This window comes from Acipenser ruthenus, chromosome 13 (genome assembly GCF_902713425.1).
Source record: "Acipenser ruthenus chromosome 13, fAciRut3.2 maternal haplotype, whole genome shotgun sequence".
Lineage (NCBI taxonomy): Eukaryota > Metazoa > Chordata > Actinopteri > Acipenseriformes > Acipenseridae > Acipenser > Acipenser ruthenus.
Genome location: NC_081201.1, coordinates 9,869,088 through 9,895,293, shown reverse-complemented (window position 1 = coordinate 9,895,293; position 26,206 = coordinate 9,869,088). Strand labels below are relative to the sequence as shown.

At 39.4% G+C, this 26,206-nt stretch overlaps 1 protein-coding gene across 6 annotated transcripts in view; it reads left to right on the top strand.

Moving 5' to 3' along the window:
• Window positions 1-26,206, top strand: part of LOC117417832 (ankyrin repeat and fibronectin type-III domain-containing protein 1-like) — a 198,234-nt gene that overhangs the window by 105,186 nt on the left and 66,842 nt on the right. For 4 of the 6 annotated variants that reach the window (XM_059035633.1, XM_059035632.1, XM_059035630.1 and 1 more), the window contains exon 5: window positions 17,134-17,174. In XM_059035633.1, the coding sequence (XP_058891616.1) occupies window positions 17,134-17,174 (41 nt within the window). Of the gene's footprint in view, window positions 1-13,888; window positions 14,064-17,133; window positions 17,175-26,206 lie in introns of those variants that run through there. The other 2 variants (XM_034030198.3, XM_034030199.3) reach the window with 2 other exon arrangements.

The window sequence follows — 26,206 nt, the reverse complement described above, 5'->3', positions numbered from 1 at the left end:
CTTTGAGATAGTGGCTTCATACTCGGTCCAGAAATGTTTTCTGTTTGTCTAGGGCAAGTTTGTGGGTTAAAGAAAGATAAACCCTATTTTGTGTCAAAGCCTCATATCTCAGAAACAATTTGAAGTCCTGATGTTGAAGGGTAATGTAAATATATTATAAATTACTTTATAGTTGGTACACAGCTGTATTCTCTGATTCTTCCAATAAAGTTCCATTGCTGGTTTCAGGTAGACACCATTTCACTGCCACATTCTTTTAACGTTATGCACCTGGGCATGCTTTGTTTTTGTTTAAAAAAAAAAAAAAAGTTTAACAAGGTTAAACTAATTGAATTGAATGGAAATGAAAGTCCTCTCCCTGTAGCATCGTACTGTAAACGTTTTATTCATTCAGAAAACTAGTGGTGTGGTACTCCGCCAGCATGGAATGCTGTTGGTCAGGGGCACACAATTTGTCTGCCAGACATTAGTACTTTTTATTTTGTTTTTCAGTTTTAAATTGTACTCATTTCTGCAGAACTGACTCAAATTATTTGTTTCCCAAAACTGCTTCCCTCCCAAAATAAATTCTCTTAGCATGAATGGGCTGCTTGTGCAGCCCGGCTGTCTGTCGTTCTTTCATTTTTTTTTTTTTTTTTTTTTTTTTATTTACTTCGTTTTCCAAATACATTTCTTTAGACGCTGCAAGTAATCAAGCAGTCATCTCTTTGTAGTGGTAACAGCTCAGCCTTGAAGATATTAGGTTTCAACTACGTTAACCTTGCTAATCAGCCTGCGTTTGATCTAGTGTGTTCTGCTGTCTGGGGCCGTTTTAGATAGACCTGAGATTCTCCACCAAAAAAATCAAGTAAATAAATCGTAGTTCACTGGTTAGAGTGCTGACGTGCTGTGTGAATAGGAAGGTAGATGGTACGGCTTTGAGTAGCTCAGTAGTTTAAAGCCCTGGGATGCAGTGTGGAAAGTAGAGGGTTTGAGTAGCTCAGTGGTTAGAGAAAGTGCTGGGTTGCGGTGTAGAAGGTAGTGGTTTGAAGAGCTCAACTAAGATCTTCAAACATTTGTGACTAAGCACGTTTCAACCTTCAGTCATCCACAAGTTTCAATTCAACACAAAAATATTTCAAGCAGTCCAACAAATAAAAAAAAAAATGCATTCAGTTCAATCAAACATTTTGTTGTGCAACTTCCCATTTGCCACCAGAGTATGACCTATCAAAAATGTGTTTGCTCGAATTGCTGTGATGATGTCACTGCGTGCGCATTACTTCCCTGTCCCTGTTCCAGTTAGGCTCTTCCTGACTACTGTCTCTTGCATGTCTACTTACCTCTCCCCAAGTTAGTCGTTTTTGAAAAATGTATGGAAGATTTTATGCAGCCAGAGAACATTTAGTGGAGTCTGCCACATCCTGTTTTGATATGTTGTATCCAGCAACCCCTTTCCCTCACCCAACAGAAAGAATACAATTAGTGCTAAAGCACAAAACAAAAAAATAATTGAAATTATGGTATATTTCCAACTTTCAAAGTACATCATTACTTTTTTGTATAGTTCTCTTTCTGCTTTGGCAGACATTACCGCTGCCCATCAGCACTTCAGAAATTGAACTTTTATGGGTCTTTTAAGAAGCGGCCAGACTTCAAAAAGGACATGTTTGTTGGAATAGTTAGTAAGCCTGGTAAAAAAAATAATAAATGAAGGTGAAACAGCAATGTGATGGACAACATACTACTTGTGATATTATACAATAGACCAAAATGGTCACCACATTATCAAACAGACATTTGTGCCCTTGCAGAGTCCAACAAAGAGTGACCAGACTGGTACCAGGGAGTAACGGAACAAGCTATGAGAAATGAGGGAATTGGATTTATTTATCCATGAACAAATTAGGGGGGACTTGATTGAAGTCTTTCATATCTTAAAAGGAGTTGTCAAAGTTAACCCTAACCAGTACTTTAAATGCAGCACAGAAACCAGGGGGGCCAGTTGGAAAATAAGTGGACAGAGGGCAGTGGACACTTCTTTACATACAGAGTGGTAAGGGTATGGAATGTGGGTTACTTGGCCATGTTAGTTGAATCATTGAGATCCATTAAGACTTGACAACGTTTCTTTCCTTATATCCTTTATCAACATCATACGTTCTTTAGAAAGACACCCAAAACAACCTAATAAGATAAAGAAAACACAAGGATTCAGTTTAGCAAAGACTCCTGTCTAGATTCCTTCAGAAGCAGACAGAAACCAGTATACCCAATAACCAGTGTGGCTAACCTTGAAATTACCATGTGGTTCTACGTTGGCTGACCTCACGGAATTGTTCACTTGCTGCTGGAAATACAGCTGTCCTCACTGTGCAGTAGGTCTGCAGCCCAGTCCTTTGCCTCTTTTGCAAGAGCTGTAGAGCTCCGTCACTACACTGTCCTCTTCCGGAAAAGCTCCTGCTCTACTAACTTAACCTGGAAGAACAGAAGAGATGGTAATTCAAGTAGAATGTTATTTATTTCAGTCATTGTTTATGCATTGGTTTCCTTTACAGTGAAATTCTACACAACATTTTTCACTGAATACATCTCAAGAAGTGTTTTGTTTAAGTATTAGGATATTGATCCCAGCACTACCATTCAGTGCCACTGTAGTTTTCATGGTGTCGGGGCTGCAAACTGTCATGTTGGCCCCCAGCACAGATCCGTATCCCCTCTCTGCTTCATTAGCGAGCCTCTGCTGGAAGTGGCAGAGCTGCTGGTAGAGGCAAAAGAATGTAACCCTAGTTCACAAGCTTCTCAGATCCAATTTCTTTGAGATTCAGTACTGGAAAATTAAAGTTTGTGGATCTATAGTTGCAGAGCAATAATACAGGAAGGAATAACCTCCCATTTGAATATTGAATATTCTAGATAGCTTAGTAGTAACTCACCCTTGATAATACAGATCCTATGGTCGTGAATTCACGTTGATCATAATTAAAGTGGCTTCAAATGTCATTCTGTGGTATCTGCAGTCATTCTGGGTGGTTCTGGGCGCTGTTGCTCCCATACTGAGTTATATTGAGCTGCTTCGAGGTTGTCTGGAGTATCCTAAATGCCGGGTCTAAACAGCATTCCATTCCATTCAAGTCATGTGTCATGTGACTTTAGAACTCCTAGTCCATGTTTTCTACATTTACAAAGACAGGGAGAGTAGGTGTGCTGACAAGGTCACATTGTTACACAATTTCAATAGAATGACAAAGGCTGTTCAGTGCTGGCACTTAAGATTCTACCGACAAGGCAGATATAGTGAAAAAATGTAAGAATTCAATATTGTAGTAATGGAGCCCAGCTACTTAATATAAAAACTCAGTATCCTATATTAATATTAATTAGTCATTTAGCAGGCACTTTTCTTCAAAGCGACTTACAGAGACTAGGGCGTAAGAGTCACATACAATAGGACCTCGGTTTTACGTCTCATCCAAAGGCTGCAACTTCCAGCAAGGTGTTCAGGTGACAAGATAAACGCACAAGAACAACAGTTACTGTAAGTCCACATTGCAAACCCACTACAGGACCAGGATTAAAGGGACTGCTTACATGTAGTTTTCATCTTGCCCCACACTTTCCCACAACACCAATTTCCTATGCACAAGAAAAGAAACAAAAAAAAATAGTTTGGGCTAATTATTATCTGTCCCACAGGTGCTGTGCTACCCTAAATATTAATTTACTACCAATGTAGAATGATTATGTGGGACAATTGTTGGTCATTTTACCCCAAAACCATGTTTCTGCAATGACAGCAAAGGATACCACTTTGAATTGTGTACCAGGCATATCCTTCATAAATTGCTTTTGACACAAAATGGCCAACAATTTGCCCAGTATGTCACTCAGAAGAAATGTTGTAGAATAATGTTATCCTGTCCGTGTAGCTTTCTTATATGTTATAAAAACATATTGCTAGCAGTCAATCTTGTGGTCTAAACCGACAGCCTCTTGTCTCTTTGTCACTCGACTCTCAGCTCCCAGAGACCAGGCTGCCAACACGTAACCAAACATGTGCCTCCCCTCCCTGCACTCCGCCACTGTACCTTGGCATGGCTCGCCTGGGCTGACGTCATTTCTGAGATGACAGCACGTCTTCCAGCTCCATTAGCTTGATTCTCGGTGGCTCCGCTGCACTGATTTATGGGTAGTTTTTTGGTTGCCTTCTCCAAAACCTCTGGCTCACAGTTGGGGAGCCCTGTCCAAAGTATGACATCGTTGGGGACACACACCCTCCCCCCTGACAAATAAAAGCAACAACGTATGGGAGGTGACAGAATTTGAATCCATCTCCATCAGTTTCGCTGCAGGGAGAGATGCTGTCATTGTAGCTGAGAATATCAATGGTTACAAACTGAAGATCACCCACAGCCTCTGGCTTAGCTGCTCCACTAATGCAGCCCGTGTTGGCCTGTGAGGTGCTTATCTAGGAGCATGTCAGCGTGCTGTAGCTCAAAGCAATAGTGTTGCAGTCCAAGTGGAAGTAAAGGCTACTTAAAGCTACAGCATTCATTATGTTAAAATAAACTTTCCAATGTATTTTCTTACCACTATTTTATTTTAATATGTTGTGTATATGATGTTGCTTATTGTTATCCTGTGCAGTCTGGGCTGTGGGGGGAAAAAAAACAAAAACGTTTATAATGAGAGATACCCAACAAACAACGCATTAACCTTGTTGACTCGGCAGAATCTGGTACGTGTGTGTGTAAAAATATCTATATTTTTATATAGTGTACCTAGAAGAATTGATGCTGTTTTGAAGGCAAAGGGTGGTCACACCAAATATGGATTTGATTTAGATTTTTCTTCCGTTCACTCACTTTGCATTTAGTTAATTGATAAATATAAACTATTAACATGTCTATTTTTGAAAGCATTCTTACTTTACAGCATTTTTTCACACCTGCCTAAAACTTTTGCACAGTACTGTGTGTGTGTGTGTATATATATATATATATATATATATATATATATATATATATATATATATATATATATATATATATATATATATACAGTGCCTTGCAAAAGTATTCAGACCCCTGACCAATTCTCTCATATTACTGAATTACAAATGGTACATTGAAATTTCGTTCTGTTTGATATTTTATTTTAAAACACTGAAACTCAAAATCAATTTTTGTAAGGTGACATTGGTTTTATGTTGGGAAATATTTTTAAGAAAAATAAAAAACTGAAATATCTTGCTTGCATAAGTATTCAACCCCCACACATTAATATTTGGTAGAGCCACCTTTTGCTGCAATAGCAGCTTTAAGTCTTTTGGGGTAAGTATGTACCAGCTTTGCACACAGTGTCGGAGTGATTTTGGCCCATTCTTCTTGGCAGATTTGCTCCAGGTTGTTCAGGTTGGTTGGACGACGCTTGTGGACCGCAATTTTCAAATAGTGCCACAGATTCTCAGTGGGGTTGAGATCAGGACTTTGACTGGGCCACTGTAGGACATTCACCTTTTTGTTCTTGAGCCACTCCAATGTTGCTTTGGCCTTGTGCTTGGGATCATTGTCCTGCTTAAAGGTGAATTTCCTCCCAAGCTTCAGTTTTTTAGCGAACTGAAGCAGGTTCTCTTGCAGTATTTCCCTGTATTTTGCTCCATCCATTCTTCCTTCAATTTTAACAAGATGCCCAGTCCCTGCTGATGAGAAGCATCCCCACAGCATGATGCTGCCACCACCAGACTTCACTGTAGGGATGGTGTGTCTTGAGGCATGGGCAGTGATAGGTTTGCGCCACGCATAGCGCTTTGAGTTTTGGCCAAAAAGCTCTATCTTGGTCTCATCTGACCACAAAACCTTTTCCCACATCGCAGCTGGGTCACTCTCATGCTTTCTGGCAAACTCCAGACGTGCTTTCAGATGGTACTTTTTGAGTAACGGCTTCTTTCTTGTCACCCTCCCATACAGGCCAGTGTTATGCAGAGCTCTTGATATGGTTGACTGGTGCACCATTACTCCACTCCCAGCCACTGAACTCTGTAGCTCCTTCAAAGTGATTGTTGGCCTCTCTGTGGCTTCTCTCACAAGTCTCCTTCTTGTTTGAGCGCTGAGTTTTGAGGGATGGCCTTTTCTTGGCAGTGCCTGGGTGATGTGATGCAGCTTCCACTTCCTGATTATTGATCCAACTGTGCTTACTGGGATATCCAAACACTTGGATATTATTTTGTACCCTTTCCCTAATCTATGCATTTGTATTACTTTATCTCTAACTTCTATAGAATGCTCTTTGGTCTTCATTTTCCTTCAGATTCACAGCCTGACCAATGATCCTTCAACAGTGGGGTTTTTATCCAGAAAATGTGACAGCAACTTTAATGGTTCACAGGTGGAGGCCAGTGGTAAGGTAATTGTGTCCTCGTTAGGGCAATTTCTTTCATCGGTGTAAACTGGGAGCTTCCACAGCACAGGGGTTGAATACTTATGCAAGCAAGATATTTCAGTTTTTTATTTTTCTTAAAAATATTTCCCAACATAAAACCAATGTCACCTTACAACAATTGATTTTGAGTTTCAGTGTTTTAAAATAAAATATCAAACAAAATGAAATTTCAATGTACCATTTGTAATTCAGTAATATGAGAGAATTGGTCAGGGATCTGAATACTTTTGCAAGGCACTGTGTGTGTGTGTGTGTATGTGTGTATGTGTGTGTGTGTGTATATGTGTATATATATATATATATATATATATATATATATATATATATATATATATATATATATATATATATATATATATATATATATAGAAAGTCTACACTCCCTTGAACTTTTTTCACATTTTGTTGTGTCAGTGTCTCAGAGTTTCATCAAGATTTTTTTCCACTTATCTACACACCATACTCCACACTGTTAAGGGGCGGAAAAAAAATACAAAACTGAAAGTTCATAATTGGATAAGTCTCCACCCCCCTGAGTTAATATTTGGTGGAAGCAGCAATTACAGCAGTGAGTCTGTTAGGATAGGTCTCTACCAACTTTACACACCTAGATTTGGCAATATTTGACCATTCTTCTTTACAAAACTGTTCAAGCTCTGTCACGTTCCTTGAGGAGCGTTGATGGACAGCAATCTTCAAGTCATGCCACAAATTTTCGATTGGATTTAGGTCGGGGCTCTGACTGGGCCACTCAATGACATTTACCTTTTTGTTCCTTAGCCCCTCCAGTGTAGCTTTGGCTGTATGCTTTGGTCTGTTGTCATGCTGAAAGGTGAACTTCCGTCCCAGTTTCAGCTTTCTTGCAGAGGGCAGCAGGTTTTCCTCAAGGACTTCTCTGTACTTTGCTCCATTCATTTTCCCTTCTATCCTGACAAGTGCCCCAGTCCCTGCCGATGAGAAACATCCCCATAACATGATGCTGCCACCACCATTCTTCACAGTAGGGATGGTGTTCTTTGGGTGATGCGCTGTGTTGGGTTTGCGCCAAACATAACGCTTTGCATTTAGGCCAAAAAGTTCCATTTTAGTTTCGTCAGACCACAAAACTTTTTGCCACATGGCTACAGAATACTTAAAACGGGATTCAAGGTGGGCTTTCTTGAGTAATGTCTTCCTTCTTGCCACCCTACCATACAGGCCAGATTTGTGGAGTGCTTGGAATATTGTTGTCACATGCACACTTTGACCAGTCTTGGCCATAGAAGCCTGTAGCTCTTGCAAAGTTGCAAAGTTGCCATTGGCCTCTTGGTAGCCTTTCTGATCAGTCTCCTTCTTGCTCAGTCATCCAGTTTGGCGGGACGGCCTGATCTAGGGAGGGTCTTGGTGGTGCCATACACCTTCCACTTCTTAATCGTCTTGACCGTGCTCTAAGGGATATTCAAGGCCTTTTGATATTTTTTTATACCCATCCCCTGATCTGTGCCTTTCAACAACTTTATCCCAGAGTTCTTTTGAATGCGCCTTGGTGCTCATGGTTGAGTCTTTGCTTTGAAATGCACTACCCAGCAGAAGGAACTTACAGGAACTGCTGAATTTATCCTGAAATCATATGAATCACTACAATGCAACCCAGGTGGAGGCCACTTAACTTGGTGTGTGATTTTTGAGCTAATTTAGGATTGCTATTACAGGGGGTGGGGTGGGGTGGGGGGGGGGGGGGTGGGGCACTTAACCAACCAAGCTATTTCAGTTTTTATTTTTAATTAATTTTCTACAAATTTCTAGAATATTTTTTTCACTTGGAAGTTGTGAGGTAGGATGTGTAGATAAATGAAAAAAAGACTATTTTAATGCATTTTAATTCCAGGCTATAAGGCAACAAAAGGTGACAATTTTGAAAGGGGGTATAGACTTTCTATAGACACTGTGTGTGTGTGTTTCTTAGGTAATGCAAACTGTTGGCCATAGCTGTAAGTACACAATTGTATCAGAAAAGGATTAGGGTTAGGGTTATATCATGCTAAAAAATGTAAACACACATTACGTACATGTATTTACCAAGTAACTACTATGTAAATACACAATAATTGGAGACACTTCATGTAAAGAGTCACCAAACAGTGCCTACTGTAGGTGAAAGTGATGCAACTGGCCTGGGCACCCTCAAGTGAAAACAGTTTGACAGTAATATGAGTAAGGCTGTGCTTACTGCCCAGATGAGTTCAGCAATCCGCAGCAGTGCGAGTACTGAAGGGTTATTGTGTGCTGCTCGTTTTGTGTTAGCTCTCAAGCTGAAGTAACATTAGTTTCAAAACCACTCACTGGCTGGACTAATACATGAATAATAGTAAAGAAATACAAATGAAAAGACCTGGATTCAAAAACAAATAGTCGTGGTAATGGGCTACTTCTCATGGTAGGCTGGCAGCAGGCCTGTCCTTTAGTTCTGGGCCCCAAGCAGTGCCAAATTGTGTGCTGGTTTTGTGATATAGCCTGTTAACTAAGGTTAGGTTTTGTCGATTTGAGTACACCATTTGATTTGTGATCTGAGCCCAATTTGAACTTAGGGTCACCTGAGGCGAAAGGGAATATATTAGTTTTGGAAGTACAGCATACACTGTTATTAGGACCTGTCTATCTGATTGCCCTGAATTAGAAAGCAGTTATGGCAGAAGACCAACACAATACATTGAGAATCCTAGGGGGGTTTGGATAGGGTGATTTCTAAGATCATTTATAGTGTATTGTAGTATTAATAATCACTGGTTTATCAACACGGTATTTTAAATAAATGATTACGATTGCTTGAAGAAATTAATTACTTTTGGCCATGTCCTTTTCATAACACATTTGTATATTATATTGTAGGCTAGTGTGTGTATTTTTAATAGGGATTTCCATTTCATATAATGGTGTCCTCACTGTCTCTTCTGTGCACAGATTCAGATATGTTGTGAGGCCGATGTTTCACAATAAAGTTTAATTTGAACAAAAGGAAAAGCAGATGCCTGGAAATAGGAATTGTATTCTCTCCCCTAGCCAGCCTGAAGATGTGCTGTGCAGAACAATTTAGATTTTTTGGGGAAATGAATGCCCTTCTGTACTATACCTAATAAAGTGTGTGTACACCTCATGCATAATTTTGCACTATTTGACAATTTTCAAATTACCGCAATCATTTAGCTTGCTTTATTTGTGCATATGATTAGCCTAGTGAATGGAGTGGCCATTGCTTCATTTTTGTGCGCAGTGTGGCTTCCCCCTGCCACACGGTAATTCTGGTCATTTACCACCGTTTAGTGGTCTCTTATGGTATTGAAGTGTCTTCTTGTTGGCACTTTGTGTGAGACTCTGTGAAAGCGAAAACACTCTTATACCAAAAGAGACAGTTGTACATATAAGAAGAATTTAATAAAACACATAACTGTAATTTGTACCTTTTTTCTGCAAGAAAAGCGGGTCTAGCTCTCCCATTCATTAAGCTTTCTCATTCTGTCACATTTCCAATGTTTTACTATCAACAGGAGAGGCAGACATTGTAACCCAATAAATAAAGTACTGTTGAAAGTCAATGTCATGATGTTGGGTTCCTTTTAGACCCAACACTCCTGTGTAATAGAATGACGCCTTTATTTTTTGTCTTTTAATATTGGGAAGGGCTCAAAATACTGCTAGTTCACTCACCTATTCAAGTATTTATTTTGAGCTAACTGTTTAACCACTTAATGTTATAACAAGTAGATACACCCAGTTAAACACTGAAAGTGAATGAGTTTGATGGAAAACATATCTAAGAACTTTGCCTTCCACTTTTGAATTTAAGCCTTGCGTATCTTTTCTGTGTAGTTGTTCGTATCACATGTCATATTGTAGCATTGCAGGGAAGTAAAGGCACACAGGTTTTTTCAGGTTTTCGAATGCAGCGCTTTATTAAGATGGGACTCTACACTTAACAGGTAAAGCTAGTGGTACAACTACAGCCGAGCAGCATAATGCTACTCAGACTGTGACAAAATAATAAAAGAAACAGTCCAAAGCACACTGTTTTGGCTGTGTGCTACAGCCACGAAGTGCAGTCTCCGGTTTCTCTCTTGGTTCACAGTCCCGCACCTCTCAGGCCCTCTTTTGCTGTTTCTTCTGCAATTCTCTCTGTGTTCTTCAGCTCTCTCTAGTCTCACACCACCCTTTTCGTTTCAGCAGCCCTCTACTTATCCCCCTGTTCTCGGCTTCCTGCTCTCGATCCCTTGATTTGTTGCAACATCTTATCCCCTGATTTGTGACAACAATGTTGCAACCAGGTCCCGTTCGCGTGGCAAGCCGAGCTCCTAATTGATGGCAATGCTCCCGTCTCTCATGTTCCTGAACACCTGCTGCAGTTGAACCTTTGACTCTGGGTCACAGACCCTTCCCAAATTCGGCTACAGCAGACCCAGGGTCGTTACATAATTGAACAGCAGAATACTGATTTTCTACTGCATAGCAACGTGTCTTATTGCCAGTTTTGCAGCTTACCCAGTGCAGTAAGTATCTTAAAATGAATTAATATTTGTTTGAAATTTATATTTACTGTTCCCTTTTATAATGATGTTTGCATCAGTCGGAGTGGTTCTTATTTCAGTTACTCCAATACTGTGTCTGCGTTAAGGTGCTTGACTGAGATGAGGAGCTGCTCTTTAATTCTTGTTGCCTGCGAGGAGCCTACAGGCTATAGACTGGATTCACATCTATCTTTAGGCCAAGGGCTAGATCATCATTTGGAGATCTCCAACACAGAGAACAAATAACCCTCATTTTCCATGGAAGGGATAGCTTTGTAAACTACCTTTACAGCAATTAATACTGATTTCACTTTAGGAAAGAGAGGATGCTGCTATGTGAGTCAGTACTACAGTATTTCTTATTTCATCTTTTGTGTTGGGACTCAGTGCGGCACAGTTTGAAATAATAATATAACCTTGTTTATGTTGTACACCCTGCCAATTCTCCAGCACTTTTGATTATACCTCTTTCTTGTAGTCACGCTCCAGTCATTAGACTGTTCCGGGATGATTATATCTTTTTGCCTGCACTACCAATTAGCACTGACTAATTTCCCTGCACAGCTGTCTGTAATAGACTGGTTATCTGCCCCTCTTTGACCTGACAGCTCAACCAGAAGAGTCAGAGCTAGCACTGGAAACCCTTCAGCTGAATCACTTCTTTAGACTTTAAAGTAAAGGCAGGTAACACAAGAATTCCATGAATCTTCCCTGCTGTGCATTTCCATTCGTTATATAGGTCTCAGATGTCCAGTGTTGAAAGAAACCCATGTTATAGTAAACATTTTAAAACATGATATCTGCAACCACACTGGTTTAAATAAATCTCTGTTTGCAGGCTTTGCTTTCAATTAGCCTTGCATTTGCTTGTTTTTCACCTGAAAATTGTCCTGAAAATGTTCCTTCCCCCTTTAATGACTTCTTTCCTTAGCCAGCTGTTTCCCCGATTGACTGACCTACTTTTATTTTATTAAATGTTTTATTTTCTATTATTATTATTATTATTATTATTATTATTAGCTCACCGCTACCACCCCTGCGCTGACTCGGGAGGGAGAAGACGAACACACACTGTCCTCCGAAGCGTGTGTCGTCAGCCGACTGCTTTTTTTCACACTGCGGACTCACCATGCAGCCACCCAAGAGCTACAGCGTCGGAGGACAACGCAGCTCTCGGGCAGCTTACAGGCAAGCCCGCAGGCGCCCGGCCAGACTACAGGGGTCGCTGGTGTGCGGTGAGCCGAGGACACCCTGGCCGACCTAACCCTCCCTCCCCCAGGGCGGTGCTCGGCCAATTGAGCGCCGCCCCCTGGAAGCTCCCATCCTCGGTCAGCAAAGGAATAGGCTGGACTCGAACTTGCGACGTGGAAAAATACGCATAGCATCCTCTCCCTCCTCTCCCGCCTCCCTAAAACTTCAACTAACAACTACGTCTCCCAACATCTTTAGTTACTAGGAAACTACACATGAAAACCAACCCAACAAACATTATTCAATCTCTGGCTAGCTCTGTTGTATTTGCAGCCAATCACAGTAAGAATAAGAGAAATTCGAAGCCACACACGTTGAAGCATAAACACCCCAGTCCAGCTACAGATCCAACTGGAACCATAGTCAGAAGCAACCGCTAAAAAAAGATGCGTATAATATTAATAAACTGTTTTATAACTTATTAATGCAGTTCCTTATTTTATTCATCTGTATTGCTTTATTTTGAAGTTTTAACATGTTCACTGAGTTTAAAAATATAATGTTAAAATATAAGTAACGTAATTAATTTGCAGACAGAAGTGGTTTTAGGCACATGCAGCCCATGCAATTGCATGGGCCCCCTGTTGTCATGGCTCAGTTACTATTAAAAAAAAAACAACTTCTATTCATCTCAAGTCTGCACCAGAATGAATGACTTATTAGCCATTTCACTGTTTATCTATATGCCACAATCCATAAACAGAAAAAACCCAACGCCAGTATGTGCCGCGTAATCATGTAACCCGCGATCCAACATAACGGTAACACATTTAAAAATGAACTCATTTCGACACACTACAAAGTTTGCTTGCACGTGCCCAGTGCTGCAAATGTGTGGGGAATACATAGGCACCTCACATGCGTAGGGCTGCATGTTTGAATGAACCTGGAAACAAATTAATATAAATGTGTCTCCAGCCAATGTATTGCTGTAGTAAAATGCAATGCAGATAGTCGTTGTTGCCCTGTTTGAAAGTCATGGTATACTACAGTACTGGTAAGAACAGGGAATAGGGGCCCCGGAATCGAGATTTGCATGGGGACATCGCAGGACAAACGCCGCCGCTGTTTGCAGAGTCAATATAATACCTCAATAAAAATGCATTGAGCCGATAAAGAACCTTGTAGAACACACGTGTGGCTGTACAGGAGTTCAAAGTAACATTGCAGTTAAAATGGAAGGCACTTTTTTAATGCCTACCCCATTACCATTAAAGATTGTACAGTATGTATCGAGTTTACTCATGACTTGAAGGTAATGTTGCATTTTACCCCCTGAAAATACGTTTTACTGTCTCAGTGTTAAAATTAGAGGGTAAGTTACTCCCAGATCCAAAACCTTAACTGCAGTGCTGACAGTACAGTATATAATATGATTTATTCTATTTATTCTATTTATGCTTTTTTCAAATCTCAACCACCCCCAACCTCCCCATCCAGCCATGAATCATTTACCAAGCCTACCCCCCCCCCCCCCCCCCCGTACCCCCAGATCAAGTGGTGTGACAGTAATTAGTATCCCCCCCACCCTCCCTTTCCCTTCTTGTGCCTGGAGTTAGGCAAGCTTATCGCCTGGCAACCGCATTTAAAGTACAACAACTCTGCGAAGACAGGCACAATCTGAACACGCTCAGTAACTCAGTGTGAGACGGAGAGAGAGAGAGAGAGAGAGAGAGAGAGAGAGAGAGAGAGAGAGGAAATAAAATCGTAACAGGTGACTACAGGATGATTGCACCAAAGTTATCCATGGTTAAATAAATGGAGGTTTGGGAGAAGACTTTGAGAGAAGAAAAAGCACTGGATTGTGACTAGGTATTCATGTGGACGAGCAGGTGCATTGACAAGTAAGTGGAGGTATGTGAGAGGGCAGACAGCGGCAAGTTGGTGGTCCCTGTAGTTTTTGATCCATTACTGCTAGTGTGGTTTCAGTCAAGTTCTGTATGCAGGAATAGGTGATTTTAAGGCACTACTTGGTTGTTTTGTAGATTCAAGCAGGTGGATTTTGTTCTTGAGAGTAGTTCAGTTATTTTAAACAATAATGTTTATCAGATCTCTGCATTATTTGTCCAGATTCGTTTTTTTACAACTACAGAAGCATGTTCACATGTATTTATTTAGTTCAAAGCACACTGGTGTCACACCTATTTCAGATCTCATTCTCTATTCAAACATGGAGATTTTGGTTGTGCTACGACAGTTATTAGCCTCTTACAAATGTATCAGCCTTATGCATAGCTCTGAATTCACTCCTTGTTACTACTGATGCATGTCTTAGAATAGATTATTCATTTCAATGACAGTGAATTTATCACCAGTATATGATGAATTGGATGGGGAAAAGAAAACTGTCTTCAAGTTTGAGAAATTGAAATTGACTGTTTCAGTGTCAAAATGAGAAATCCAGTCCAATTTTAACACACTGAATGTCAAACCTGTTCATTACTAAATTTATTTTAAAACATAAGTATTGCCATTGAACTTATTTAATTCAATAGCAACAGAACACCATTCAGACAGATAAATAAATAAATGATTGATTGATTGATTGATTGATTGATTGATTGATTATCCACAGGGTGTCATTATGTATGGGCAACATGGTATAGAAGCATACCTAAGCTGCTATGGAGTGTGCACTAACCCAAGGAAAATGGATTTTAACGCAGACATGCAGAGAAGAAAATCATGCATGTGTCATAGCCAACCACACAGATCCATCTCTTTATTTAACATGCATGGAATTTCTCATTTTCCCAGTATGTCTGTGAATATGTCTATGTGTGTGTTTGTTGGTGAGTAGGGGTGTGTCTCTGGATTGTGATCGTGATAGGTGACTGTATTGTTGTATTGTGATACGAGACCAAAAGCATAGCATAGCTCATTGTAGTTCACCAAGTGGTCCTTGGATGAAGAATACGTGTGTATTATAGCTACCTCTGTTTTTTGATTTGTTGTGCGTGTGAAAGCAAACCTCTGAAAATCTTGGAACATTTTCAAAATAGGCAAATTAGTGATTGTCTAATTTTAATTGATGAATTTATTAGTCCACACATGCAATTCATTTAAAACAGTAAGAAAACATTTGAAACACATAATCACCAATGGTAAAATGCATCAGACTTTTTAGAAGTTGTTTAAGATGCCTAATTAAAAGCACAAAGTGGTTTCTATATCACTGATTACTGACCGAAAATTAAAATTCTCATCTATCTAGACTGACACATACATAATAAACTGTTTTAAACCCATTTTTAGATTTGTTTCTATTGGAAAGGGTACATAAGGACCTTTTACATGTTCCCATGTGTTGCTACAACTGTTTACGTAAGGTGTGTGTATTTTTTTCATTATTTTTATTTATTTATTTATTTATTTTTACTTCTTGAGGCAGGGAATGCAATTTTAAGTTTAAAAGTAGTCAAAATGTAAAAAAAAAAAAAAGATGAAGATGTTCATTTTGTGGAAATGAACATCTTCAGATACAGTATATTGTAGATTATACATTCAATTTAATAAAGCAGGTCAGATTTCTTTTTTGTACCACCGTCGCTTCACATTTGTTGCTCAAATGTATTTGACTTAAACTGCTCAAGTTTCTGAATTATGTCTCATTTGTTTCTCTTTTTGTTTCTCTGATAGAGAATGAGAAGGATATGAGATTCTCAAGCTTTTCTTAGAGAAGTGACAGACGTAGAGCAACATGTTTTTTCCTCAGTTCTGATGTTGATTTTATCGTATGTTTGGATCGTATCTGTTAGTGACAGGTGTTGCACTATCACAGCTGTGTTTGTTTCAGACACTTGTCTTAATTGTCATTGCCTCCTTGAAGTGCAAAGCAAATTTTCCTTTGTGTTATCTAGACTTTGTTTTCTCTTTGGTGTTGCAACATTAAGACCCCTATTGCTATGACTCACGACTCATATATTTGGAATCCTTTTACCTGCTGCACATGAAGTGAGTTTATGGTGTGATGGCGCGGGAATTTCAGAAGCCACCTATTCAATTCCTTCCTTATGTTACGTGTAACAAGACCTGTCCCTTATAAAAATTTACCAAAGTAAAACATAGTGTAATAAAGCAAAGCAAATGCTTGACAAAGCATAGGTGAGCATTGTAAAGCCCAGAGATATTGTAAAGATTTTTTTTTTATAGCCAAACTATGGTGTATTCATGGGGAAAAGCATGCAGAAACCGCAAAATTACTGTGCTAATTTACTGTTGTAAGCGGTGTTCTGCAAAACTAGATGTTTAAGTCAAGTTTAAACTGAGCTATTAAAATGGTTAACCCTAATCTTTTAACCACTGTCAGCTGTGCAGAAATCTCCAGCAACTGCTGGTTAGCTGGTAACCAGCTAAGAGTTGGGAATTGAAGCAGATCTTTACTGGCCTCTTACTGGGTACTCAGCAGATATATAAAATCCAAGCCAAGGTTTAAAGCAAATAGGTACGAGTGTAGCCAACACAGATTTCCACAGCAAAGACATTTTTAATATACTTGTTTTTCTTGGATCAGCTCCTAAACCAGCATCAAGTCCAGCTGAAAGCCATAGCTCTAACCATTATACAACTGTGCTGGCTGTTGCTGCAATTTCTCTGGGAGCGACCATGCTTTGTATATGGCAGCACAGCCATGTGTAATACGAATTTTCATTGTGGAATTTCACAACATGGACACTGCAACCAGTCATTGTTCTACAGTGCATGTTCTGCAATGTTTTCATGGTTTACCATGGTTTGTTGGAGGGTAATACACAACAATCTAGTCTTGGCAAGGCTTTCACAGTTTATAATCTGGCCAGTGGTATCTCAGTTTCCTGCAGGGGACTCCCTGCTGTGCTGTAATAATTCTTATAATGGAAGCGTGAGAGGTTTAATTAGCACTCAAACAGATCTACTAATGCCTCTTTCTCTCTTTCTCATGCAGAGCTTGGGATCGGCAGACAGGAAGGAACCTCAGCAGAGAAGGTAGGATCATTTCCTCTCCTCATATCCTATGCCAACAAATCCTATTGGCTCAGGTACACTTACATGTTTAGGTCTCCGGTATATTTAAATTGGTACGGCGGCCACATTTTTACAGTAATATCACTCGATCTTTAATTGTAAGCATAACAAACCGAAATTATACTATATTATGAGGTAATATGCACAGTTCATTTTTTTCTGTGCTTTTACTTGAGTCTTTCATTAACTGAAAGGAAAAAATGATATGCTAATGATATTAATGGCAAAACAAATAACTTCAAAAGTGAGAGTTTCTTTGTTAACACTCTGCACCTAGTGAAAATAAATCTGCAAGAAATACTGTATAGCACAAATGTGGTATTTATTACCTCCACTGCTGCAGTGTTTAAGGGGACAGGTTATTGGTTATTGCATGTTTTGAGAGCTCACAGGAGATATAGGGGTAATCAAAAGACCAAGATTTGATGACAGAAACAGAAAATGATATCCAAAAGGATTCTAAACAAGAGGGATGCATTCGTTTGGAGAGGGAAAGGATAAAGTAAGGCCTCTGACTAAAGGTACTAACATGCAAAAAGGCCACAGGAGCTTCCCCTCACAGCTCTCCTGCCTGTTCAGACCTTAACCAAGGCAGCTAGATTCAACACAGGTGTAATGTGGTGGAAAACATGGCATTCATAGAGCGCTTTGGCTAATACGTGTTTTTTTTTTAGTTGCTAGCAGAGCAACTAATGAAGTTCCTATTCAAACTGACAAGTTGTATATATCAGTTTCTATTACAGGAATGTTTGTTGTTTGTGGGCTACCTAGTGCCTCTTGGGTAGCCTGTCAAGGATGAAGAAATGTCTATGTGCCTCAAAAAAACATTAGACTGTTGTTGAGTGAGTGAGGCTGGCTAGACTGGCTTTTGAACCTAGGATCTTTGGGTATAACCGGGTATAACTAACTGTCATTCAGACTTTTTGCTTTCAAGCTAAATAGAACAGCAGTTCTTGCTATATTTACTGTATTTATATGGCTTAAAAAAGCTGAAACAAATGTGCATCAATGTCAATTTACTTCATTTTAGTATATAGAAAGTCAGTAGCTTAAATATCATATCAATGCAGTACTGCAAATGAACTTGAGATGATTATGGGCTTGTGCAGATTCACAAAATAAATCTGACCTGCATTAAAATAAAAATACATGTTTGCTGTCAGGTGTTTTTTTTTCAAAACTGTACATTTGAGATTTCAGTATGTAGGCAAAGAGTATTTTGTTAGCTACTATCTTACAGAAGAAAGTTGTTCAGTAACTGGGAGCTGGGCTTATTCCAGCAAACATTCCTGTTGGCTGACTCATATAAGTTTTGTGTTTTCTAATCTATAGCATTGCATTGCTGTTCTGTTACCATAGCATCACTGCAACAGGCTTCACAGGAGAATGGTTTTCTGTTGGGGTGTAATTTTCATTGTGTAGACCTTCTAGATACACTTAAGTTTCCTTGAGTTAGCTGGGTGTCATATTTCTAAGACGTAGTTATCTTAAGAGATTTAGACTCTTTTCTTGTGGTGACGCCAACAGAAATTGGCACATGTGCAGTTAGATGTCATATATTATATCTGAGTATAAGGGCTCCAGTAGAAATTCAAGGCGGTGGGGCTAAAATGTGTATTACTGTACACCAGCATGGTAAGTTGTAAACCTGATAAAACATATTAAATCATTGTAGGTGAATTTCTATATATTTTAAACTCTTGTCAAGAATAGTCCCACATACAAGCACATAAGAACATGCGAACATAAATTCAAGAACGAGAAAAGGCCATTCGGCCCACCTATGCTCGCTCGCTCGCTTGCTCGCTCTGCTGCCAGTGTGGTCTGTTGGCACTCAAGAGAGGAAAAACAAAAACCCCAAACCAGGTTAGTAGGGGAAATGAAACCTCTGGGAATCCGTGGCTAGACAGACCGCCCTTCCTCCAGGCGGGTAGCTAAAGGTCTTATTGTGGTCACAGAGAGGGTTATACAATATTGTTCATGACAGCATCCAGTCTATTTTTGAAGGATCCAAGAATTCTGTCCAGCAGCCTGTTCCAATTGTTCACTGCCATTTCTGTGAAAAAGCTCCTTCTCCCCATGCGCTTGTCTTGCCTGTGGGTCACAAGTGTGTCTGTCTATTTGCTCAGTTATACTGTGATAGGTTTAACCAAATACTGTTAATATGTTCTTTTCATCATTTTAGTTTTTTGAGTTTTAGTGCCTTTTTTAATTCAACAATACAAAATCGTTGTTGTATAGTACAGTAAAAAAACATGCTTTAAGGCCTGGTCACACCTTTGCTTCGCTTCGCGTTGCTTTTTTTTGGACGAGCGGTAGACAGTGTCACACCAGCGAGTCTATACCCAATTGAATCAGACAGGGATGTCGATAATTCACAGTAGTGACTGTTTTTTTTTTTTTGTTTTGTTTTGTTTTTTTTACTATATCAGCAATGACATGATAGCAATTTTTCAGTTTTAACACACATTTTAACTTTATTTCATAGAATTGCGGTAGAGTGTTTGAAATTATTGACAGGCTTTAGTTTTAGCTGTGTTTATGGATTATAGTTTTATGAAAACGGGAGATGGGACAAAACCCAATTAAATTTCTCAAAGTAATTACAGACCTATAAATAACTCGCAAATGTCCATCTCCCAAAGCCATGGGCCGTCGGTTTTACATTTCTGGTGACATCACCCAGGAGTTGAGTGCTATTGGTCGAGTGCAGACGCGTTGGTTGAGCAGGGCATCAAAAATTGCCTGGGAGAAGTCTGGACGCGAAGCGACATGACGCGAAACGACATGACGCGAAGCGACGCCGTATTGTGTGAGGGTACATATAAATCCATTATATGAGAAAGTGACGCCAGGTGAAGCGAAGCACTGATGTGTCCAGGCCTTTAGAGGCCACCTCAGTATAAAGGCCACAGTTAAGGTCCCTTTTTTTTTTTTTTTTTTTTTTTTTTACTCTCCTGATTTGCTCATCGTGACAGCAGTATGAACTCACCTTTTGATATTAAGGCCAGCCCTGTATTCAGTATTAAGGCCTCTGCTAAGAAATAAATAATAATAATCTGCAGTCATCAATATATGAAGTGCCCAAGGAAGTATAAGTATAAAAACTTAATGGACATAAGGAAGGAAAACCTAGTTTGTTACCAAATGCTTATTATTATTATTATTATTATTATTATTATTATTATTATTATTATTATTATTATTATTATTATTTATGTTTTCATGTGTAAATGTAAAACCTGCATAGTGAATGGAAGTACACGGCCAGTAAGATGTATGGAGATTTTTCATTAGCTATAACCAGTTTAAAAAAATATTGATGTTGTCTGATAAATGTCAAATTGTGTAGAACAGTAGATAATGCTGGCAGTAGAATACCGGTGGATCCACTGCTGTTCTCTGCTCTACTTCATGAAACTGCACTCTGTGTGGTCGTTCTGTTTGCCAATGAAAGTCATCTGTTTGTCCTCCAAACTGCAGCTCACCTCCATTATCCAGAGAAGAGGAGAGAGGGGCTGTTTGGAGTGAGCCCCCCGTTTGATTTTCTGGGTGAGAAAGGGGTGGGGATGGGGCAGGCTCTCTTTTGCAGAAGTTCTGGTTGATTGAGTGAATAAATAGAGGATACACCATTAGCATTCATGGAGTACCGGATAACCCATGAGCCTCCAAGCTGCTGAGGGGATTCTTTTCAGCTATCCTCATGAGTGCAAAAACCACAGCACTCTGAACTTACATGGGGTATTCTGTTTACAAAACAAGTACAAGAAAGAAAGTATGTTTAAACCTATATTTAGCAGCTGGATTCAGAGAACACATATTCACTCAGCAGTGTTGAAGAGTTGTTTTCAGTATATTTTCCTAAATTTAATTTAACTTTGCAATCTGTTACAAGCTAATGTAATGTCTTGTGAATGATCGCTGAAGCTTTATGCATGAGCATTAGCAGTATATGGAGGTTATAGTCACCTCATTTTTCAGGGACCTGACACTAAAATTGTGGGATGGGATTATGTATCCTACATTAAAGAGAAACTTGGTATGGGTGTGAAGTCATCTATATGTATTCTTTTTATTTAGATTCACATTGTAGCAATTTCTGTTTCAATCATCACATCTTTAGGATGTTTTAAAGTGTTAAAAGCACCTGTGGCCTAATTGAGCTCTCAGAATCATGTCTAACATCAGCTGGTACACCAGTCTGTAACATACACCTGTCCCCCAGCATATAAGAAATACCAGATTTGTTCTATGTAGTATTTCTTACTTTGGTGCACCAGAAGTACTTAGCGGTTAGACATGATTCTGAGAGCTGTAGACCTTTGTGAAGGCTAGGGAATATCTCATTTTTTATTTTGTTTTGCATTTTGAACTTTTAAAAATAAAATAAATACATTTTAATGTATTGTCTGACTGCTCTTTGGAAACCCATACTAAAACCTCAACGTAACAGTATCTTTAATACAGCCTTGAGCCTTAAAGTGCAAGGTGAGCTGAAGGTGGTATACCGATAAATGTTTGAGATAGACTTAGACTTAGTGATCTGAATAAGATTTTCCTAAGGAACATCTGTAGGCAAGAGCATTTCTCTGCATTCAGCACAGTGAATCATCAGTCTGACTCATTCATTTTATGCCGACCTGCCACTTAAACCCCCACCCCCCTGTTTCTTTTCAAGCACTGCTTTTCAAATTGTATTCTGCCCACACACATGATGCTGACAATGAATGACTTTACACTACAAACTGAAGGGGTGGAAGGAGAGTATCATAATTATCGCCAGGTTCGTTTATTTCCCTGTGGTAAGGTGCTTTGAGTATTGGTTCAGGGGCTGCTCTGTGGTTCTAATTGCCTGTCGTATCTGTATATTTTGTAAGTTATATCAGCCAAAGTGTCTTTCATAGAAGTGTACGCCAGCCCCATCCACTGTAAAGCAGTGTATTGCCAGCAAAACAGATATAAAGGTAATCCACAGAGGTTGATCATTAGTGCAGGGTAATAACACCCAGCTCTATCTAAAACTCGACCCTGGATGTGCCTCTGCCATGGTCCGGCTCTCGGCTTGCATCCAAGACAGCGAGGCCTGGATGTCTGCCAATTTTCTTCAGATCAACACTAACAAATCCTGAACTACTTCTAGTAGGATCGAAAACTCAACTCAAGAATCTCAATATTGCTGCCTTGATCCTCGGAAGCTGTCTGCTGCTGCCTTCCCACACTGTACAAAGCCTTGGAGTTCTTCGGGATAGTAACCTCTCCTTTGATGCCCAAATATGCTCTGTAGTCAAATCTTCCTCCTACCACCTCTGAAACATCTCAAAGGTCTGTCCCTACCTTTTCCTCCCGGATGCAGAGATACTCTGTCATGCATTCATCTCCTCTTGACTCGACAACTGCAACAGTCTCTATGGTGGTCTTCCGTCATACACCATAAACCGATTGCAACTGGTTCAAAATGCTGCTGCTAGGATCCTTACCAGGTGTAAAAAATATGATCACATTACCCCCTGTCTTGCCCAGCTGCGCTGGCTACATGTAAAGTTCAGTATTACTTTCAAAGTTCTCCTGCTTGCTTACAAGGCCCTTCATCATGCAGGTCCAGAGTATCTGTCCAACCTGCTGACCTGCTATGTCCCTGCATGCAAGCTGAGGTCCTCTGACTCTGGCTTGCTTGTTATACCCAAGCAAAAGTGCACCATACTCGGAGAACGCTTTTTTTAGCTTCATGGCCCCCGACACTCTGGAACTCTCTCCCAGCTTTAGTGCGCGTGGCTCCCACAGTCGCTTGCTTCAAATCAACTCTCAAGACCCACTTGTTCTGTCTTGCTTTCAATGCTTTTCAAGCCTGATATCTGCTATTAGCTGTTGTCTAATTGCTATTTCAGGTTTTTCACTCCATCTTTTTCGCATGATTCTTCATGACACACACATCCACAATGTTTAAAGTTCACATCCTAGCCTTGTATTTAATGTAGTTGCATTGTTTTTTTTACTGTTTATTTAATGTACTATCCCCTGTATTTCACTGTATTTAATGTATTATGCATTGTTCTTCACTATCTTGTAAAGTGCTTTGTGATGGTGGTGGTCCACTATGAAAGGCGCTATATAAAATACATATTGATTGATTGATTGATTGATTGATTGACAGCACTGGAGTGATAAAAATGGAGTGTTCCCAAAAAATATGAGTTTGACTGGAATTTTCCAATACGATAAACGTCGGTAAAACCACTCGCTATCTTTTTTCTTACCAAAAATAATAACTTAAGAAATCATCTCTAGTCTGTTAGCTTTTATACTTGCTGTCTGTCCCATCTCCGTTCTGCTGTGAATGGCTAGGGGTCACTGTCAGTCAACTCAGTGGTTCCTTAATAGTCTAGTGTAGTTTAACCGTCAGTCATTTCATCCTGTTCTGACAGATCTCGTTCGCTGAAGCAGTGCTAGAATGGTCTCATTCGTTTAAATGACGAATTTCAGTCATCAAGACCGACCTGTGCACTTTCATTTGCCAGCTACAGCGCCTGTCATTCAAAGCGCCTGCTTTGAAATTAGGTTAAGGTGTAGGTAAGCTTTTGCTATTATAGGTATATACGGTGACAATTATTACTTTGATTTGAAAATGGGGCGCAAGAGGAAAACACTTAATGAGTATTGTGCACAATACCCTGATCGACGGCAGAAGTCTCTGCAGCAGGACGAAGCGGGCCAGTCTTCCTTGCCTCCAGTGAGTCCAGCTGTGCTGAAGCAGGAGAGGGGCGGAGCTCAGAATAATAAGAGCAAGTTAGTTCTGTTCAACTGTCTAATGTTTTGTTCTGTGCATATTATTTTTACTTGTAAATGTATGCTATAAAAGTCTGTGTAATACACTTTATATGCTGCGTTTTCTATGGTTTATTTGAGACATATTTTTTTTTTATTTGTGCAGGAACTTTAGCTTTACAAGGTATAACTTTGCTGTGACCAAATGTTATTTCAATTAGAATGCTGGTAACCATGGTTTTGTTGCATGTTGAATATGATAAAGGGGTTTCTCTAAATGAGATGTTTCTCAAGGGCATAGAAAGTCTGGGTTTTTTTAAGCATAAAGGCCGATTTGAATTGAATTGGTATGCTTGAATTGAAAAATAAAGATAGAAAAAAACGGTAAATTCTTTCAAAAATAAACGTCGATTTATTAATCATCGATTTGGCAAAAAAATTAAAATCGAATAGTAGCAAACCTAATTATAACTGACCCCTCAAGTGTACATATAAGCATGAAAACATCTTAGACTCCACAAGGTGCTGGAAGGTGTCTTGAGGGATCCGTTCAGTCAGTAATATTTCACGATTGGTGAGGTAGGGTGAGGATTGTGATGACCAATGTGCCATTCACATTCAACCCAAACATGGTCAATTGGATTTAGATCCGGTGATTGTGGTGGCAATGTGGAAAGTGCCTTGTGTCAAATCCTCAAACTGGGGAAGGGTATTATCTTCTTGAAAGTAGCCTTCACTATCAGGGTACAGCATTGTTGGACTTGATCCACAACAATGCTTAAGTGAACTACATCAGCTTTCTAGTGCTGCAGAATCACGTCACATCACATGATCAACCTAATTTGCATATCTAATCCAGAGCAACACCAACTTCATACCATATTCAATCAAGATAACCGGTCTTAGTAAATGAACTTGATCTTTCATTTGTAATTGACAAGTGGGCAAGTATTTGAACATACTGCCCATGTTCTGAAGATCACAATACAGTGTTCCGTTTCACAAATTCTGTAAATGTCTTGCTGAAGTTCTAGTAGACTGCAGTCACCAATTCCAACTTGAATTTCAGCAGTTTGAGTTTGTCTGTAAATGCCAGTAATCTCAATTATATTTGAGCAAAGAGAAAGGGTGGGGTGGTAAAAACTTTCCTCACCCGAAAAAAAAAAAAAAAAAGTTTTGGTCCAGTTTGACAACTTTATTGATGGGAATCAACATTTCTGAGGCTTGAACTCACACCAGTTTTGTTCTAGGTGGTCGTTTTTGTTTTTGGCTTTGAGACAGTAAACATTTCAGAAAGCACAAATTGAAGGCTTGGAGACAGCAAATTATGATTCTGAGGCATACCAGACTAATGGAAACTAGCTACTCAACATTTTTTTTTCTTTCACGTTGTTTTTTATACAATATAAAAGACTAAGCAAGCAGCTCATTGGAATCTGTGCTTCCCTTGGATTCTGAATGAGCTTGTTTCAGAATTGGCGGGTCTGGGCTTTGAAGTGGTTTGGCTTGGAAATGTCTCTTTCAGAACTTCCCAAGCTTAGATTCCTGCCAGATTCCTAAGCAAGAGAAACTGAGCTTGTATTGGATTTAATATTTATTACTTAAGGGGTCGGTAAATCTTGGCACTTGCCATGTTGTCTTTTTATAACACAAACCTTTGGTTAAGAGAACAATGTAGATTTCCAGGAGGCGTAGTTAGTGATATGTGGACTGTCTACAACACTCCACACTGATAATAATGACTGAAAAGGAGTTATCAGGTTAAAAATCTGCATTCATTTGCATACAAAAAGACTTGGATGCACACAATCTTTTCTTTATAAAATCAAATATAACTTATATTTACTATTATTAATTTGACGTTTGTACTGATTATGAGTGTCCCTGCTATATTAAGTTATTATATTTGTTTTATAAATCTGCCTTTACCTGGCTTTTGAGTATCCTAAGCGACAGCCTTCCCCATTCCATTCAGAAAGAAAGCTATCAGTTTGTATGCCTTATGTTCAGGTAGTGTGTTAAATTTGCATTTCCTAGGTCATGTAACCTCATTGTCTTTGGGTTAAAGCATGTCAGTCATTAGAGGAAGAAGCTGATTGGTTCATGATAGGAAAGGTGTCAAAGGGGTATCACTCCATGTGACCAAGGAAGTGCAAGACTAGCTGAAAGTAAGGCATGGAATCAGTTTTCATTACCCCTAGTGTGGTACCAGATACCAGTTTTTAAAATGA